The sequence below is a fragment of the Lolium perenne genome, chromosome 1 (genome assembly GCF_019359855.2).
Source record: "Lolium perenne isolate Kyuss_39 chromosome 1, Kyuss_2.0, whole genome shotgun sequence".
Lineage (NCBI taxonomy): Eukaryota > Viridiplantae > Streptophyta > Magnoliopsida > Poales > Poaceae > Lolium > Lolium perenne.
The window spans coordinates 267,630,348-267,648,262 of NC_067244.2; the positions used below are offsets into that span (position 1 = coordinate 267,630,348).

A 17,915-nucleotide genomic window follows, 5' to 3' on the forward strand; every position below is an offset into this window, starting at 1 on the left:
ATCTGCCAGGCAAGACCTGCCCCCGCGTGGATCAACAACCGCCAACCACACCGCCAGGGACGCGGGGCGTCGCACAGGCCGGCGCAGGCGCGAGCAACCGCCGCGGGGAGGAGCCCGACGATGCACGGAAGCAGAGCACGGAGGTGGAAGGAGGAGACCGAGACGGGGGAGGCCGAGCAGCTCCACGCCGGCACGGGGCGAACTCCACACCGGCACGCGGAAGAGCACCACGCCGGAGCGGGGGCACGCCGCGCCAAAGCCGCGCCGGAGCAGCGGCTCACTAGCCGAGGGAGAGCCCCGCGAGAACGCCCCGCGCGGAGAGGTTGCAGGGAGAGGCCGCCCCGCCGGCGCCGATGCCGTGCAGGCTTTTGCGCGGCGGCGCCCTCCGGCGACGGCACGGGGAGGAGGGCTGTTGGGTGGCGGCGGCGCTGTTCGCCTAGGGTTCCGCCCGGGCTGCTCGAGAGGAGCAGCACGGCTCTTTTCTTCTGTTTGAAGTTCATGTTCATACGGTTCAAATACTTGTCTGCAAGGTTTCAAAACTGTTCGTGATATTCAAATATCTTCGTACAATTCAATAAATTACAACGTTTCAAAAATGTTCACGAGTCTTAGAAATATTCATACGGTTCAAAAATTTGTTTGCAATTAAGATTATAAAATAGAGTGAAGTCGGCGAGAGTGACGTTTTATCTCCCTGGAACCTAGCTCCCATTTTTTCTCAAAAACTAAAGCGAGAATCATATGGTTGAGGTTTAATAAAGATTAAAAAAACACACATATACATCTACATGTGATCTAGTACCCCTAAAAACATTAATATGTTCATTTATGGACTAAAAAAAACTTTTTTAGTTTCTTCAAATCGTACGATCATAACAACTAGAATCGTAATATCATAGATTCTACTAACTAGAATAGTAGATAGAATGTCAACTATGGTTTCGGTACATTGTCCTTTTCAAGTACATATATACTGGTACTACATACCTATCATTTTTTCGTAAATATATTATTTTATTTTATGGCCACACAAAATGCGTTGTTTTATAACAGCGAATACTGAATAGTATTTCATCTAGTTCCTAAGAATAAGTATAGTGGGAATTTTGTTTTCAATGATTAGCGAAGGTTTTGTATTGTTCTATAATCGTGATATTTGCTTGTCCCTTAAGAAAACCGCACTTTTCAGTTCACCCATGGAGCATTTCTTCCAATGATATAGCGTGTTTTTCCATGATGTATCACCTTGGATTGGATTCTTGCTTCCCGTCATACACATGTGTGGTAGCTTGTTTGTCTTGGGCTGAGGCGGGCTCGTCCAACTATAAAGGGGAGAACATGTTTGGCGGGTTTTCAATGTTAAGGCTGAAGGGGCTGGATCGAGAGCCACTGGTGACAACATTGGACCGTGCCGCCTTGTGCTGGTAGGAAGGTACTAGAAGGACCCTGCGCGTCTTGCCGCGCCCGTTTTTGTTTTTCAATTATGCTTTTCCCTTTGTGTTTTGCTGTGACATTTTTTTGTAGTGGGTTGTAATAGCACGTCCCACCGATAACTGAACCCACCTCCGACCATCCTAAACTCAATTACAGAGTTATAGCTTTTCAAGATATACTTTTTTATATGTCAAATATTAAATTTTTGTTGAATATGGCAACACTCATAAATTTACTCCCTCTGCCGCAAATTACGGTCGTGGATTTATCTAGATACGCATGTATCTAGACGTGTTTTAGCATATAGACACATGTGAATCTAGACAAATATACGACATCTAATTCAGGGGTACTTACTTGCAAGAAGAGATATATTGACAATAAGAATCAAATTGCTTTAACCTGAATGATTTTTTCAACAATCTGGAATAATCTGAACAATAGGTCATTGTGTATACCGTCAGTGTAATGACATAAGTTTTAAGACATACATGGTCTAGTGCAAGAAAGATAGAAGGCACATTAAACGTCTATCGTCTCTGCCTGCAGATGTTCGTTACACGCAAAAATATTACAGAAGAATAGATTGAGAAATATAAATGGATAAGTCTAAAATGTCGGGTAGTCACACCTACAGGCTAATGATATGCCTAGAAGAGAAGATCACCCGTATATTGATGCTCAAAACTTCAAGCTCCTCTTTTACATAGAGCAGAATGTGTGTTACCGTCAGTTACTTGAAGTACAGTGAATAACTTCAGATTTTCAATGAGAATAAACATGCATGTTGAGCAACCATTACCCAGCAAGATAGAAATTAGTACCTAAATGAAATTATTATTTGGAAGCATAATTTTTTTGTTTGCCAAATGTCAGAAAAATGTACAGCTTCACAGAACCCTCATGTGCAAGTGACTATAGTTTATTAAAGCCACCCATAGTTACAGAAGAAAAGGAATAAAATACTAAAAGCAATAAGTTCCATATTCAAAATCAGAGAGATGATTAAATAGGCTTTAGCAAGTACACTAATTGATTTGATTCACACTAAACTCTTCAGGAGAAATTCCTTGACATTTGAATTTATCTTATCAGCACATAGCAGTTTCCTGATAATGTGAACTCATTCTAATAACCACACAGAAAGTTTGTGTGGACAGAGTAATATTTACGACGGACTTAGGTGGTGGAATAGCACAAGCAATTAAACAATTCAAAAGATAAAACTAATCTGGATTTTTCTCTAATGGATCATAAGATTCTAGAACAAACAAAAACAATCCTAAAAAATGAGTCTAGCTCACTTGGTAAAGGAAGTGGATGTACAACCCAATCACCTAGGTTCAAGTTCCCAGGAGCGCGGATTTAGGTTCTTATTTTTTCAAAAAATTATCAATGTAGGGGCTTCCCCTACCACATTCCTTTGAAAAAAAAAGATCTTACATTGTTTCGTTAAGCACACAAGCCCAGAGCTACCAGACATATTTTGTTCTATAACATGACGCCCAAATGTTAGAAGGATGCGTATGGCAGATAGATTAAGGATGTATAAGTTGATTCATTGCCATGTTTGATCCAATCTTTGTAAGAAGTGCATAAAGATTACTCTCTTCCGATCTTTCAAGGCATGCATATGGATACTCTAGACTGAATTATCTTGTACCGGAACTTAATTCTCAATTTAAGCTAATTCACTGCCATCTTTTTCAGGAATCACATAGATTACTCTAACTGAATTTGTAGTGGTACTTAGTTCTCTTGATTTTGTCAAGATTGGATGAACATTATTGACCAAAGTGGATTTTTTTTCGGGGCGACCAAAGTGGATTTGTTTAATATAGGATTTGAGAAGTTCAAAAGGCCAGTTAGTATTGGAACTTAAATTAGAATCAGAATTTGGGTTTCTGCAACATCGTAATTCAGAATAACAACTGAAGAAACTGTCAATGATGTTGCAAGTAAAAAAGTTAAGCAATTGATTTTTACAGAAAAAAACTAAAGCACCATGAAAGCTAATCTAATGAGCTCAGCCCAAAGAATTCTTATGCATACACAGATATGTAATAAACATGTTGTTCGAGTAGGCATGCTCATGCTATAGCAACAGCTTAATACCAAAATCAATAGTATTTTGCAGACTGAAAATTGTTACAGCTTCAGCCTGCAATTGCTATGTCACAGCATCACTTCCAAATATAACACAAATCCATATAGAAACGATCCGTCGCTTTATATGCTGTGAGAACAAAAAAAATCTCATATCCCAGTGTCAAGCCATGAGATTCTTGCTGCGGTTGTTTCTTAATTAAGCTACTAACCTGAGCCTGAGCTCCCTTATAACCCTATAGCGTAGAAGGTGATGTGATGCCTCTTTCAGGTCTGTCACCGCAAACCCTAATATACTTGGCTTGCCGTGACAACACTTCTATGTTCTACCCAGCTTGATGACATATCCTACAGGAAATAGCAATGTAATGATTTGTTCAAATAAATTATATGTAGCAAACAAAACTGATAAGATAACAGAAGCACTTGAAAAAGGACGGACTGTAGGGCAAACAAGTAGGTACATAAGATTCCATAAAAAATGTGTTATGTTCATAGACACCTCAAAAGTTGTTCTTTATCTCGAGAGTGTAGCAGTTGGGGTCTTAACATCACTGGACAAACACAAAAAAAAAGAAATATGATGGTGTAGAGCTAGTGAGTTTCAAATGCATAAAGAAGAAATGGCAGAATTGCGATTGAGGCAAATTGGATTGAGGTGCTACAAAACCATAGTGATTAATGCTATATATTAAGAAGAGCATCCACAGATATGTACAATTTTATAGTAGCTGGATCAAAATCAATTCAAATCGACCTTTGCAATCAACAGGGAGCTAACATACAACTAAGCTCATCGAAGAAAAAAAAATTGAGCAATTTATGCAAGACACACCAACACCATTTAATTCAGGACTTCTACTCTTTCAAACATAAAATGAACCAGTTTACTCGCATAGAAGAATTTCCCAATATGATCTAATTTACACTAACATGGTTATGTCAGGGTGCACCTTTCTTTGTAAGTTCATCTGAATTTCAACTTGGTGCAATGCGGGCAAGAACTGAATTCACCTCATGAAATTATATATGATGCAATACTTCCAATCTCGGGTTAAATCCATCTCCTATTGTATATAAGAAAAAAGAGTGTTAGAGAAGATTTAAACCATGTACTTTAAGCTTAAGTTACTGCAGCAAGCACAGTCTTGTTTTCAACTTACTGCCAACCAAAAAATCAACAATGAAAACAAAACATAGATACAGAGAGGTGAATAAGCATTAGCTCTGATAGCTTTCAAGCATGCATATATATGATCAAATGCCAGCAGCGTACAATAACTAATCACCTCAGAAAGATATCAACATAATTAAATACACCGTGACCTGGCGAACCAAGACGCAAATGTGCCTGGCATTGGGAGCAACCAAAAGAGACACACCTCACTGACGATCAACATGTATTTTAATAGGAGTATAGTTTCAACGTATAAAGCGCGCTAGGTAGCCCCAAGCGAAGTGGGCTCATAGATGTCGAGGTGTCGTGGTAATTACATTCTAGTCCAACAATTATTAGCACAATGCAAAGATGAGATGATGTGTTAATCAAAGGTAAAAGCAAATAAATTATCAACATCAGCTCCCTAAGATCGGATAATAAAACTATAATGGAGGTAAGGGTCTGTAACCTGAAACAAACATTGCAGTGGCATTAAGAGAAGAACCATGATATGATAATAAGCTTCTAAGTAAAATTGTTTCATAGTGAATATGAGCTACTTTGTAGTATTTAAGGTAATGACTTCAAATAACATAATAACTCTACACAACAAATATACCTGAAATCACTATAATTTCCATACACAATAAGAACACCGTGAGGTGAAACACGCTTGTATCAATTTTTCAAAATAATGAAGTGAGATTGTTTCCTGATATTTCTAGACTATAACCAGACAATCTAGATATTTCAGGAACCAACGGTAAGTTATTGTGGCTAGAGGTTACATACCCAGTAGCATTCAACGCTAATGCAATAAAAATTGGAAAAAAAAAGAGGCATGCCAAAAATATATTATCACAACAATAACTATTTAAAGAGAAAAAACAGATCTGTAGATGCTTCCTCTATACATCAGTTCTGCAACTATATGGCAGATCCCATTGAGCTGATTTCGTGCCAATCATAACCTGCCATTGAAATGAGAAGTTGGTTCAGGTATGAATCATTTGAAAGAAACAATCAACAGTTAGTGACCCAATGGATTTCAGAGCAGCAACCCAGTGAAGTTCAGAACTAAGAGAAGTGATATCCTCTTGTATTCTGATAGGTATCAGCTGAAACCCACATATGTGTAGTAAGTTTTTTTGGGTAAAAATATTACCAATGAAATTCAGCTTAGATACCAAGTGAAGAGAACAATGCATGGCTCCATGGATACTTCTTGGTGTATCAGATAACATGCTATAAAGTATCAGATAATCAAGCAAAGATTCATCAGTTTGCGGCTCCATTACGGAAGTTTGGAACCACCATGTAAATAAACTAATCAGCATATCTCTTAATGCTTGTGTACTGCACAAAAACAGTCCGTTGGCTGAATGAAAACTAACAGGCTTGTTAATATGACCGCTACTTCATGATGCACAAATATTACTTCCTTTCACCGTTTAGCCCACATTTTAGTTTTAAGGTAAAAATCCAGGTACATAACTCAAGATAATATGAAGGAAATCCTTAACAAATATTCTTACACGAAGGCTTACCCATGGACCTTGTAAATGCATGGATCTGAACACTTCCTTGCCGTCAGCTTTAGCAAATAGCAACTCAGGGGAATCTGGCACCGCCTCCATTGTTGTAAGCACCAACCACGGCCGTCGTCTCCAGCATACTCGAGGACCTCGCCCGGCGTCATAACCGGCACGAGGACCAGGCCAACACCACCGTCGAGCTGGCCACACGACCTAGAGTTAGCCGCGGCAGCTTAAGGGAAGGCGACCCACCCTTCCAATCCAAACACACACACAAGAACACCAAGATTGTGAGAGGTGAGACCGAGAGGAAGGAGACAGACAGCAGAGAGAGAGGGGGACATGGAGAGGCGAGGGCAGCGGGGCGGGAGGACAGGGGAAAGGAAGGGCGGCACCCTACCTGCATAGGACACCGGAGGCTCGGGCGGTGGTCGCCCCCGTCCTCTGATCGGTGGAGGTCGACCGCGGAGCTGAAGGGCCGAGGCGCGGTACCTCCACGTAGGTGAAAGAGATGAGAGGGAGGGTGACGAAAAGGAGTACCTACGCCGCGAGTTCTCTGCTTGGTCTCCGGCCTCACGATCCAGATTTTCATCAAAAGGATCCACCTGCGGGTAACGGATTTGGAAGGGAGGATGGACGCGAAGAAAAACAAAAACGGAACTGGAGTACTATTGTTTTCGCCTGAAGGACCCCTGATGCAAGTTAAAAGGGAGGAGCTCACCCAAGAAATTGGACCAATCGATCTGACCGTGAGAGAGCCAATAATGGAGGAGGGCCGATGACCTGGAGGCCGACCAGAGCCACGCCGCCTGCGGGATGCGCTGGCGCCACTTCTGGCCGGCGAACCATCTCCTCCACGCCCCCTTCCAGCCTTTCCGCTCACACTGGGTGCCGCCGCCAGTCTGCTGGGTTCAGCGATGGAACACCGCGAGGAGGAGAGGCGGTGGGTGCAGAGGGGAGAACCGACCTAGACACGTGCCGATACGGAATGAAATCGTTGGCCGACTTCTGATTGACCACAAGAGTAGGTCCCGCGAAAGTGACGGGCTAACTCACCACAGGCTCTCCCAATACTGGGAGCTTAGTGCTTTTAGAGATGTGGATGTTAAGAAACGACTTTGTCTTACTTCTTGCAAAAAAATAAAAAGTTGCCATGTCGTGTTGTGAAGAAATAATTTTGTCTTAGTTCCTTGGGCAAAAACGAAAAAAAGAAAAGATGAGTAAAATGACGGGTTGGCATGTTTCGTAGCAAAAGGTTTCCAAAGAAAAGAAGGAATGGCATTGTTTCTAAAAGTTTTATGGATACAAAAATATAAGAAGATTTCGGGAAAATCGTTTATTTATAAAAGTATGAGAGGTGGGGCCTCACGGGAGGGTGCCCATGTACGCACACACCATGGATAATGGGTGATAGAGGAAAGAGAAGCCAAGGTTTTTTTTTTTTTTTTGCCTCTTCCGCGTCTCATAGGCGACAAAGGAGGCGGCTCAACTCTCTCATGATCTCCAGCAGCTAGATCCCTCTGTCCCCGCCTGTTACTCCGGCGAGAGGAGATGTGGACGTTAATTAAGTACATCTAAAACATAAGATGAAATGTAAAAATGAGAAGGAAAAAATAGAAATTAAGAAAAGAAAAGACCACGTAGCAGACAACCTGAGTACCTTTTATTTGATTTGAACTGTAACTTTTTTCTGAACTGTGCAACCTGAGTACCTGACAGCACGCGAAACAACGAAGCCGAAGAGAAGCAAACTATGGACAGGTTAATGGACCGGCCCATTAGTGGGTGTCCTTCAGGCGCCGCAACGACCTGGGCCATGTCTCCTCTCGGTACCGGCCCACAGCCCACGGCCCAAATCAGTACCGAGCCTCACTCACGTATCGCACAGAATAGAAAGGTGAAAGCTTCCCCATTTCTTCCAGAGACGACGAGAGAGAAAACAGAGGTTCCGGCGACAGCGAGGTAGGGTTCCGGCGGCGATGGCGATGGCGGCGGCGAGGAAGGCGACGTCCAGCACCGCGGCGCGGTCGGCGTCGGCGAGGTTCGGCCAGACGAGGCCCCACTCCTCCGGCACCAGGGCCTCCAGCGTCGGCGAGGAGGAGAAGGTAAAACCCCCTTCCTCCCCCTTTCTCCTCCCCCGCCCGCTGGATCACTTCTCGCGACACCATCAGCCGCCTTTTCGTGTTGATTTTACGTAGCCTCAACCAAACGTGAGATGTTAATTACCTATTACAGTACTAGATTGGCTAAGATTCTGGTACAAGTTGTCGTTACATGTATGTCTTATGAGATGTTTGTTAGCTTCAAATGAAGTCAGTGGATCAACTCCATTAGCTTCCTTTGTTCTGCTAGGAACCGCCACAATCACTGTCAACAAGAGTCAATGATAAACCTTGCGAAATATTTGCCATATACTTCTTGCGTTCCGCAATAAAAGCGGAGTGTTTGAGAAGCCCCAGTTTTTACTCATGGTCACCTTCTGTGTGGTGGTTTCATATGTGGCGGTTTCATGCGTTGCAACACTCAGTGGTTTGAAAGTATCAATGGAAAATTGTGAGAAAATTTCCCGCAGTTACTACTTCTATTGTTTTATCTTCTCTGCATTTTCTTACTTCTGCCTATAGTAGTTACATATATGTCTTATAAGATGTTTGTTAGCTTCAAATCAAGTTAGTGGATCAACTCCATTAGCTTCCTTTCTTCTGCTAGGGACCGCAAAAATCACTGTCAACAAGAGTCAATGCCATACCTTGCGAAATATTTGCCTTATACTCCTTGCGTTCCACAATAAAAGCAAAGTGTTTGAGAAGCCTGGTTTTTACTCATGGTCACCTTCTGTGTGCTGGTTTCATGTGTGGCGGTTTCATGCGTTGCAACACCTAGTGGTTTCAAAGTAGGGAAAATCTACCAGTAGGCGCTGCACAACGTCTGCTTCCGTGCGGCGCGATGAGATTTCCGCGACAAACATCTTTTGTTTGTAGCACCTGCAAGGCTGCCATGGTTGGCAAGCTTTTTGGGCAACACTCGCATCCTCTTATCCGTTGGTCATTTGTACGATCTAGACAAGACTTTTCATTAGTCTCATCTAATATTATCGCGTGGATATATATATAATGAAAATTTTGGAGAACCTGGCAATTGTGTTAAAACAATGTTATAAATTATTTGGTAGTTGTATGAAAAAATATGGTAGCTAATTTTTCTGAACCAAATTGACTCTTCTAACAGAACCCGGTAGTTGCTTACGATAAATCTGTTAATTGTATCAAAACAATCTGATAATTACAATATAGAATGTAGTAGCTACTTTCAAGAAACATAGCCGACACTTATATCAGAGAACCTGATAATTGCTTTCGGAAAATCTGGCAGTTGTATCAAAATAACCTGTTAGCTGCTTGATAGAATGTGGTAGCTACTTTTAAGAATCCAAACCGATAGTTTTATTCGAGAATCTGATAGTTGCTTTCAACAAACCTGATAGCAGTGTCAAAATAATCTAATGACTTCATGAAAGAATGTGCTAGTTCTTTTGAACAAACAGCCGTATCATAAAAATTGACAAGGATTTAACATGATATCTATTTCGAAAACTTGTGGTTGTTTTAAGTATATCCATTTACAAATAAACCGGGAAGTTGTTTTCAGAATCAAACAAGATGTAAATCATCTGCAGCCTAATACATAGCTTAAAAGCCAACATGTACTTGTTGAAAACGGCACCTCGTGTATTTTATGAGACGCATGCACTGATATAGGTTGCGCTGGATTTTTTGTGGATTTCTTGCATGCGGTGCCAGCTTATGTATTGATTTTTGGTTCGATTCCGTGCATGCACTCGGTAGTATTCACTGCCGGCCTGCTGCTAATCTTTCTCTTTAGGCCCAGCTTTTCCTGGAACAGCCCAGCCTGCGCACTTTCGGTTGTAATTACTGATTCGGTACCCGCCGCACGGAATCGACTATTGTTCGGCGTCGCCGCCTAGTCCGGTCCTTGAAAGTATCAACGGAAAGGATGGTAGATTACGTGGCGTAATGGCTAAAACTGTAGATCTGTCTACTTTCGCTAATTGCTTGCTGTGTATAAACTGTAGGTCTGTCTACTTTCTTATAACCTATGCATGATGTGTAATATGTTGGCCGGCCGTCCTTGGTTATTGTTTCAAACATGTACGCACTATCAATTAATATAATGGTCACTGTTGTATCTCCAGCTTGCTCGTGAGGCGGTTGGGCGCGAGATCCAACAGAAGAAGGAGGAGCTCTACGACGTGATCGCCAAGGCAGAGCAGAGTTTTGGGACTCGCAGCTTCCAGAACATGCGCCTACTCCAGCACCTCTCCGTGCAAGTCAACCCAAGGCCGTGGGACTGGGAGTGGTACGATGACACGCGCAACTTGTCTATTTCTTCTTCTTATGATTCTTCCTTTTCATTCTTGCTTGTAGCTGATGATGTAGTCTGGCCTGACCCACTAACCTGCAGGCACCATCTCTGGTTTTCGAGGAGGGTGAACAGCGTGCTGGAGATAGCTGGCTTCTTCTCGCTAGGTTGCATGGGTGCCCACTGGTCGAAGAAGTACCAGAAGTTGCATGAAGCGAGGGAGGAGCTTCGGGGCCTGGAGGAGGAGCTCCGTGTGCTGAAGGAAGAGCATGAAGCAGGAGAATGGGGTCGCCTGGTGTCGGACTAGGTTTGATGCAAGAAGTAGAATCTGAGATGTTGATTAGATGAATAGTACACTGATGTGATGTTTCCCTCTTGGTATGAGTTGATGTTCCCGAATGGGTGGGATGGAACTGAGTTGGATGAACCCTGGTCTGGTCTTTGTGGGTGATGGCCGGCCGGCATTTGTGATCCTGTACCTTGCATAATCTTGGTTGGAAATAAAGAAAGACAAGATGGGACCTGCTTGACAAGTTGACATGCTATTGGGCAGTGCTTGGCATGTAGAATGCTGTGTGTGACAACAAGCATAGAATGCTGTGTGTGCCAGGCTCAGGCTTACGGACCAACTTGGGCAGCAGTTAGATGTTGACGCTTTCCCCTTGCAGAGCATACATACCCTGGGATATATCTTCTTCTCCAGATGGTGTCGTCATCTTGAGCACGCCCTGGGGCCTAGACCGCCGCCATGGTCATGCATGGCGCGCGTAGAGCAGCAGCTAGCAGGCCAGCAGGAGGCCGTACGTCTCGTCTAGCAAGGGGAAGTGGGGCGCCACTGTAGTCTCGTCTTGCAAGGAGAAGGGGAAGTGCGGCGTGAGTTGTGGTTGTACGGTGGACGTGAGCCTTGGTTGGGTGCCATGGAGGGCATCGTCGACGGTGGTGCAGTGGGAGAGCAGCGCATACAGAGGACTAGCAGTTTGCCAGCCAGTTATGAAACCACAAGACGCGCACCTTGATGAGGCCTTGATCGCCAGGCGCAGTGACGCACGGACGAACTTGGGCATGCAGCAGTCAGGCAGGGCCGGGCCGACAAAAATCGGGGCCATGTGCGAAGTACTATAATGGGCCCCTATTTTATAATTTTAAACTATTCAAAAAATATTATGTATATGTCTTACTATCTTAAACATCAGTTGGATATATTAAAAATCATTCCTATTCAACTCTTTATTCCGTATTATTTATTTGAGTAACAAACATTTTTTAGGGTTTTTCGAAATAAAATCATCAATATTATCCTAATAATCAATCTTGTCCAACACTTCACTCTCAAGTGACATTCTTGTTAAATCATTGACTCTTTGTTGTGTCATCCTAATACGCATAAATGATTTCAATAGTTTAATTTAGAAAAGTTCCATTTTGCTGATGCAACGGTCACATAAATGATCAATAAAATTCTATATGAAATATTTACATTGGAAAAAACAATTATGACATTTTAAATAATACAAAACTTCAATAGGCCCTATATATTCTTTTGGAATGAATTCTTGAAGAAATTTCAGCTCAACATATAGATCATTGTCATCGATTTTATATTCTTTTTATCTTTTTAAGGGCAGCCTCAAGATTCTCACAAGAAGGTAAGCCGCTAGCCGCAACATTGCTGATCAACAATCAGGCGGGAAGAATGCAGAAGATAAGGGGAATTTAAATTACCTAGTCTAGTCGCCGGACGGATGCATGACGGCTCGAGTTTTTCCGCCCCGGCATCGGCGGCGCCGTGGGAATGAAACAAACATCGCTCGTCGCTGCCTTTTCCTTAGCGAGTAGCGCTGCAGTGCAGATCGGATCAGGGAAGGAGGCGATAAGGCGAGTACGCGAGGCGAGGATGGTTCGTTGGCTATCTCGTGACTTGTGATGTCGCCTCGAGCGAGCCTCGCTTTGACTGCCCACAATCGCTGAGTCATACGAAGATTCTCTGGCTCCCTGCGCACCCGCGTAGCATTTCAAGGCCCAGTACGTGCACGTTTTCCTTCCATACTTTCTCTATTTTTTTTCTATACAAGTAATTAAATATACAGGCTTATATAAAAATTTGGGCCCCCCAAATTCTGGGGCCCTGTGCAAGATGCACAGTCGGCACATCTGGCCGCTCGGGCCTGCAGTCAGGTGTTGTGGCGTGCAGTAGGCCACGCACGGGCGGCACGACGTACGCGCGCCTTCCCCTTCCAGAGCATACTGCATACCCCGGCGCGCGCGGCCGCCGGTCAATCATATATAGTCGCCGGAAGGTGAATGCCACTCATGGCATGGGCGGCGAACGAGGGCAGCACGCACGGCGTCGGAGATCGAGCGTAGTCAGGCTGAGAAGCGCGGCAGGGGCGGCACGGCCACGCACGACGCACGGGCGGCACGGCCAGACCCCTTTCCTCCCCAGAGCACGCATGATGCCTTGCCCTTCCAGACCAGACCACCTATGGCGTCGCCGGAAGCCCGGAAGGGGATTGCAACTCGGGCAGCTGGCAACGGCTGCACGGCGTCGATCGGAGAGCCTCAGGCGTGACACCGCGCGCGCGGCTCTTCCATCCATTCCAACCGGGCGCGCGCGCGCACGCTTGTGGAGCGTCACCACCAGGACGCGCAGCTTTCAGGTTTGAATGTGTGCTAGCTAGATGGGTGTGTCGTCGGCAGGCAGACACGCACGCACGGGTGATGCCGTCCCGGGCATACCAGTGACGAACCTAGCTGCACCACGGCGGGTCGTCTTCACGGACTTGAAAAGGAGACAGACAAAGGGGTTCTGGATGTGCTGATCACGAACGCCCAGGCCGAGCCAAACTTCGCGGCGAGAGCGACACACAACGAGGCAGTCACCGCCGCTCCAGCGTGTCGTCGACGGTGATCGGCGGCTGGTTCAGTCGGAGAGCAGAGCCGTCCTCCACGTACGGGCAGAGGACACTGAGGGCGGGGCGGGCGAGCGCGCGCGCGACATGGATGGCTGCGATCGAGAAGCCAGGTGTTGATCGATCGAGAGATTCAGTTAACGGACGGTGGATATTGATCGTCGCCAGAACCAATCTTGCCGTTTCAATGTGGACCGTCCGTTAACTGTCACTGTTATACTTCTAGTCTAGTTTAGGATATTAGAAGATGCACGGACTCGGACATCACCGCGTCCGTGTCGTTCGGCGGTGCACGCTCTGGTCGCGTCCAACCTGCCGGCATCGGCATCGCTATCGCGGAGTCCGTGGGCGTCGCTCTCTGCCTCTCCTTCTGGCCACAAGCCCACAACTCGTGCTCGTCGCAGAGTCCGTGAAGATTCAGTCTAAACAAAATAAAAGCAGATGCTAGAACGTCGTTAACACTGATCAAGTCCCTGGAGCCATTGAGCAGCTCACCTGAAGAAGCATCAGAAGCTTTTGCTGGAACGCGCGTTGGGTATAGCGGGCTGCGCGGGAGTCGCTTATACGGTATTTTGTATGTATACAGGGATGACGCGTCGAGCAACGTGGCAAGGGAGCGGAGGCGTCGGTGACATGTAAAGCTACGTGGCGACGGAGCGGAGGCGTCGGCGCATATAAAAGCTTCGTCTCGCACGGCTGCAGCCATTTCCCCCTGTTCCCCACCTCTCCGAGAATCTCTCCGCTAGAAAACCTGTCTCCCTCTCCCTCACTCCGCCGGTAGTTTAGGTTTTCGCCTCGCCGATCCAGTAGATTCTGTGGCTATGGAAGCTGGGGGAGGAGCAGTTGGCGCGGACGATGTGAAGAAGGTGGCGGTCGTCGATGTTGCTGCATCGGTGGAGGCGGTTGGAGGCGAAGGCGGTGGTGGAGAGTCCAGCATGACGGCGGTCGCTGCGAGTTCCACCGTCGTCGATGCTTCCGGCATCGGGTCGGTCGTCGTCGGCCCGGTGGTCGCGGCACAGGCGGATCTGGACGCGGATGAATCTGCTACAGGGGAGGCGAAGGCGATGCGGGAGCATCCACCATCGCAGGCGGTGATGTTGGCGCAGCCGTCATCGTGGCGGCGGATCTGGTGGAGGCTTCCTCGGCCTTGGCGGAGAAGGCCGTGGCGGATATGGTCGTGAAGCAGGCGTTCGGCGACGTCTCGGAGGTGAAGCCGGACATGCTGAAGGAGGTAACGGCTCTGTCCCATTTTCTTCTTCTTTGGATTAGTATAGTAAATGAGCAGATGAGCGTCTGATATACCATGTAGACGAACAGAGAAGGATTTGGATGCACTCCATGCCATCCATATTAACTGTTGGTGATTTAGTACTCCTATGTTTCACAATTTCCGTTGTTGATTTAGATATATCAAGAGATATTTTATGCATAAATACGTCTAAATCTACGACAAGAATTATAGCACAAAGATAGTATAACTCAGCGACACTTACTATAGATTGAAGGAATAGTTCAAATGCAGCTATTGTTCTGTTTCATAGTATTAATTGCAAGTAAAGTAGAACTACTAAGAGTAAGTTTGGGAAGAGATAAGCTTAGAAGTTAGTAGTACTAGTGATGCTATCCAGAAATTAGAGAATGCTACAAGCTCCTTCGAATATAAGTGACTTAACTTAATTTGTCTAGATATGAATGTATCCATACATTGAAATGTGTATGGATACATCAGAGCAGTCCTGAGTTGTATTTAGAAAATACAAATATGAATGTATCAAGTTTGCAGGGTGTGGGTTTGAGAGATGGCTATTTTGGTACTAAATCTATTTCTGAAGAAAGAAATAATGTCAGTGATGTTAATTATGACTTTCTACCGGGGTAGTTCTCCTGCAAGGGTTTTTGAGGAGCAGTTCTTGTAGGTACTAATAATTAACTGTATGATATTATAGAGATGGACTGTGGAATTTATAGATTTAGTTAAATACAAGCTGACATGAAAAGTAGGGTTTTATTTGTTTTGCATTAGTACATGTGATGTTGATTGATTCACTCGAATAGATTAGGTTTGATCTGACCTGGCTTTGTAGTTATTGTTTGTATTTGATTTGGATTAGTGCACTGTACGATTTTATTTGTTTTGCATTAGGATATGTTATGTTTGATTGATTCACTGGAAAGATTACAACAATGTGGTTCGATTGTTGATTTATTCGGGTTGTAATATATGCCTCTTAGGGCAATTAATAAAAGTATGGAAGTATAGATGTCATAAATAGATGCAGTGTTATGCTTACCCTTTAATTACTGATACTGATAAGTCATTACTGATACTGATAATAATATGATTCCAAAATAGTTAACCACCATCACTATCAATAGTTGAAATGAAATAAACATCAGTGAACTTGCATACATGAATGATGAACTTGATAACTATGTACTGTAGGGATTATTCAGATTGTACTTATTTTTAATATGTACATTGCAGGCTGGGGAAGGGTCTAGGAAGAGGAAGCTGGAGGAGGTGGAACCTGTGCCTCCTCTAAACCAGGAGGAGGTAGAACCTGTTGATGCTCCAAACCAGGAGGAGGTGGTGCCCGTGGATGGTCCATACCAGGAGGTGGAGGAATTTGATGGCTCCCTCGAGGTGAGCAATATATTTAGTTGTCTACCCTTCCATCTATTTCATTTTGTTTGGTTTGCATTTGTAATTATAATTTGTACACATTGTTCTTGTCCAGTATGACTCCCAGGGTTCTGCGGAGTCGGTTGACAGAAGGAACATTGAGTCATTCAAAAGGAAGCTCCTGGAGAAGCTGGAGAATGGGGACCTGCTTTTCAAGAAGCGTGGGAAGTACTTCTGTCCATGGCACAAGGTGAAGCCGAGGGGTGTGATGTCTATGCACGCTTCTATTCATGTAGACAGTGTTGGGCCTCCAAGAGCAGAGGTTTGTAGAACAGCAACAAGTTTCCCTTAAGTGAATCACCCAAGGTTTATCGAACTCAGGGAGGTAGAGGTCAAAGATATCCCTCTCAAGCAACCCTGCAATTAAGATACAAGAAGTCTCTTGTGTCCCCAACACACCTAATACACTTGTCAGATGTATAGGTGCACTAGTTCGGCGAAGAGATAGTGAAATACAAGTAATGTAGATGAGTATAAGTAGTAATTACAATCTGAAATAAAGATGGCAGCAAGCAAACATGTAGCAGGACTTGTTGGAAACGGTGTTTCAATGCTTAGAAACAAGGCCTAGGGATCATACTTTCACTAGTGGACACTCTCAACAATGATCACATAACTGAATAAATAAATACTACTCTCAAACACTCTCTTGTTGGATAACAAACACCATTCATTGTGTAGGGCTACAAAAGCACACCTCAAGCCGGAGTAAACAAGCTCCACAACGTCCGGAGTTCATATTAAAGTAACCTCTAGAGTGCATAATAGACCGTTGCAATTTCGACCGAGTACTAACATAGCATACACACTGTCACCAATAGCTATGAAAGGGGGAATAGATCACATCAATACTATCATAGTAATAGTTAACTTCATAATCTACAAGAAATTACAATCATAACCTACGCCAAGTACTACATGATGCACACACTGTCAACTTTACATCACGGAGGAGGAATAGACTACTTTAATAACATCACTAGAGTAGCACATAGATTAATAGTGATACAAAGCTCATGATCACATAAAGATCACACCATGGGAGAGAGAGATGAACCACATAGCTACCGGTAGAGCCCTCAGCCTCGGGGGAGAACTACTCCCTCCTCATCATGGGAGACAGCAACGGCGATGAAGGTGGCGATGGAGTCGATGGAGATGGCTCCGGGGGCAATTCCCCGTCCTGACGGTGTGCCGGAACAGCTGTCCCCTGAAACTTGTCTTCGCGATGGCGGCGGCTACGGAACTCTTCGTGGAATATCGTCGATCGTGCTAGGGTTTTCGCGATGGACAGAATATACACTACTAGGGAAAAGCCTATAGGTGGAGGCAAGTGGTGCCGGCGCACCACCTTGGACATGCGCCGGTGGAAAGGATTGCCGGCGCACCACTTTTCAGCCGCGCCGGCGATGAAGGACTACTGCCGGCGCACCTCGGGGAAAGACTCGTCGGCGCTATTTCCTGGCATGGCCCCGGCCGATTTGGGCCAGGCCCAAGAATCATTGCCGGCGCACCGGCCCAGTGGTGCGCCGGTGGAAAATTTGCTATTGCCGGCGCACCCCTGGGCCGGTGCGCCGGCAATGATTCTTGGGCCTGGCCCGGGGGTGATATAGCCGAAAGGGTATGTTCTGCCGGCGCACTAGCCTGGGGTGCGCCGCAGTAACCTGGGCGATTATTTACGCTCAACAACCACTCCCCCCACTACTACC

The 17,915-nt window shown here is 45.0% G+C and overlaps 1 protein-coding gene and 1 long non-coding RNA gene across 4 annotated transcripts; one reads left to right on the forward strand and one right to left on the reverse strand.

Annotated features, from left to right (window-relative positions):
• Positions 1-1,883: 1,883 nt before the first annotated feature.
• On the reverse strand, positions 1,884-7,290 carry LOC127327910 (uncharacterized). Of its 3 annotated transcripts, XR_007868840.2 has the most exons (5): positions 6,635-7,290; positions 6,247-6,487; positions 4,494-5,670; positions 3,753-3,888; positions 1,884-3,670 (listed from the first exon to the last, which is right to left on the reverse strand). It is a non-coding gene; the product is annotated as an uncharacterized lncRNA (long non-coding RNA). The 3 variants fall into 3 exon arrangements; XR_007868839.2 differs by having other exon boundaries at positions 1,884-3,888; positions 6,247-6,434; XR_007868838.2 differs by having other exon boundaries at positions 1,884-3,888.
• Positions 7,291-8,145: 855 nt separating this feature from the next.
• On the forward strand, positions 8,146-11,032 carry LOC127340639 (uncharacterized). Its single transcript, XM_051366385.2, has 2 exons — positions 8,146-8,339; positions 10,448-11,032. Exons 1-2 carry the CDS (start codon positions 8,214-8,216, stop codon positions 10,919-10,921), a joined length of 600 nt encoding a protein of 199 aa, XP_051222345.1. The 5' UTR covers positions 8,146-8,213; the 3' UTR covers positions 10,922-11,032.
• The last annotated feature ends 6,883 nt before the right edge of the window (positions 11,033-17,915 follow it).

Coding starts and splice junctions, on each gene's coding strand:
- LOC127340639 (XM_051366385.2), top strand. CDS start 8,214: ATGGCGATGGCGGCGGCGAGGAAGGCGACGTCCAGCACCGCGGCGCGG. Junction 8,340..10,447: donor GCGTCGGCGAGGAGGAGAAG/GTAAAACCCCCT, acceptor TTGTATCTCCAG/CTTGCTCGTGAGGCGGTTGG.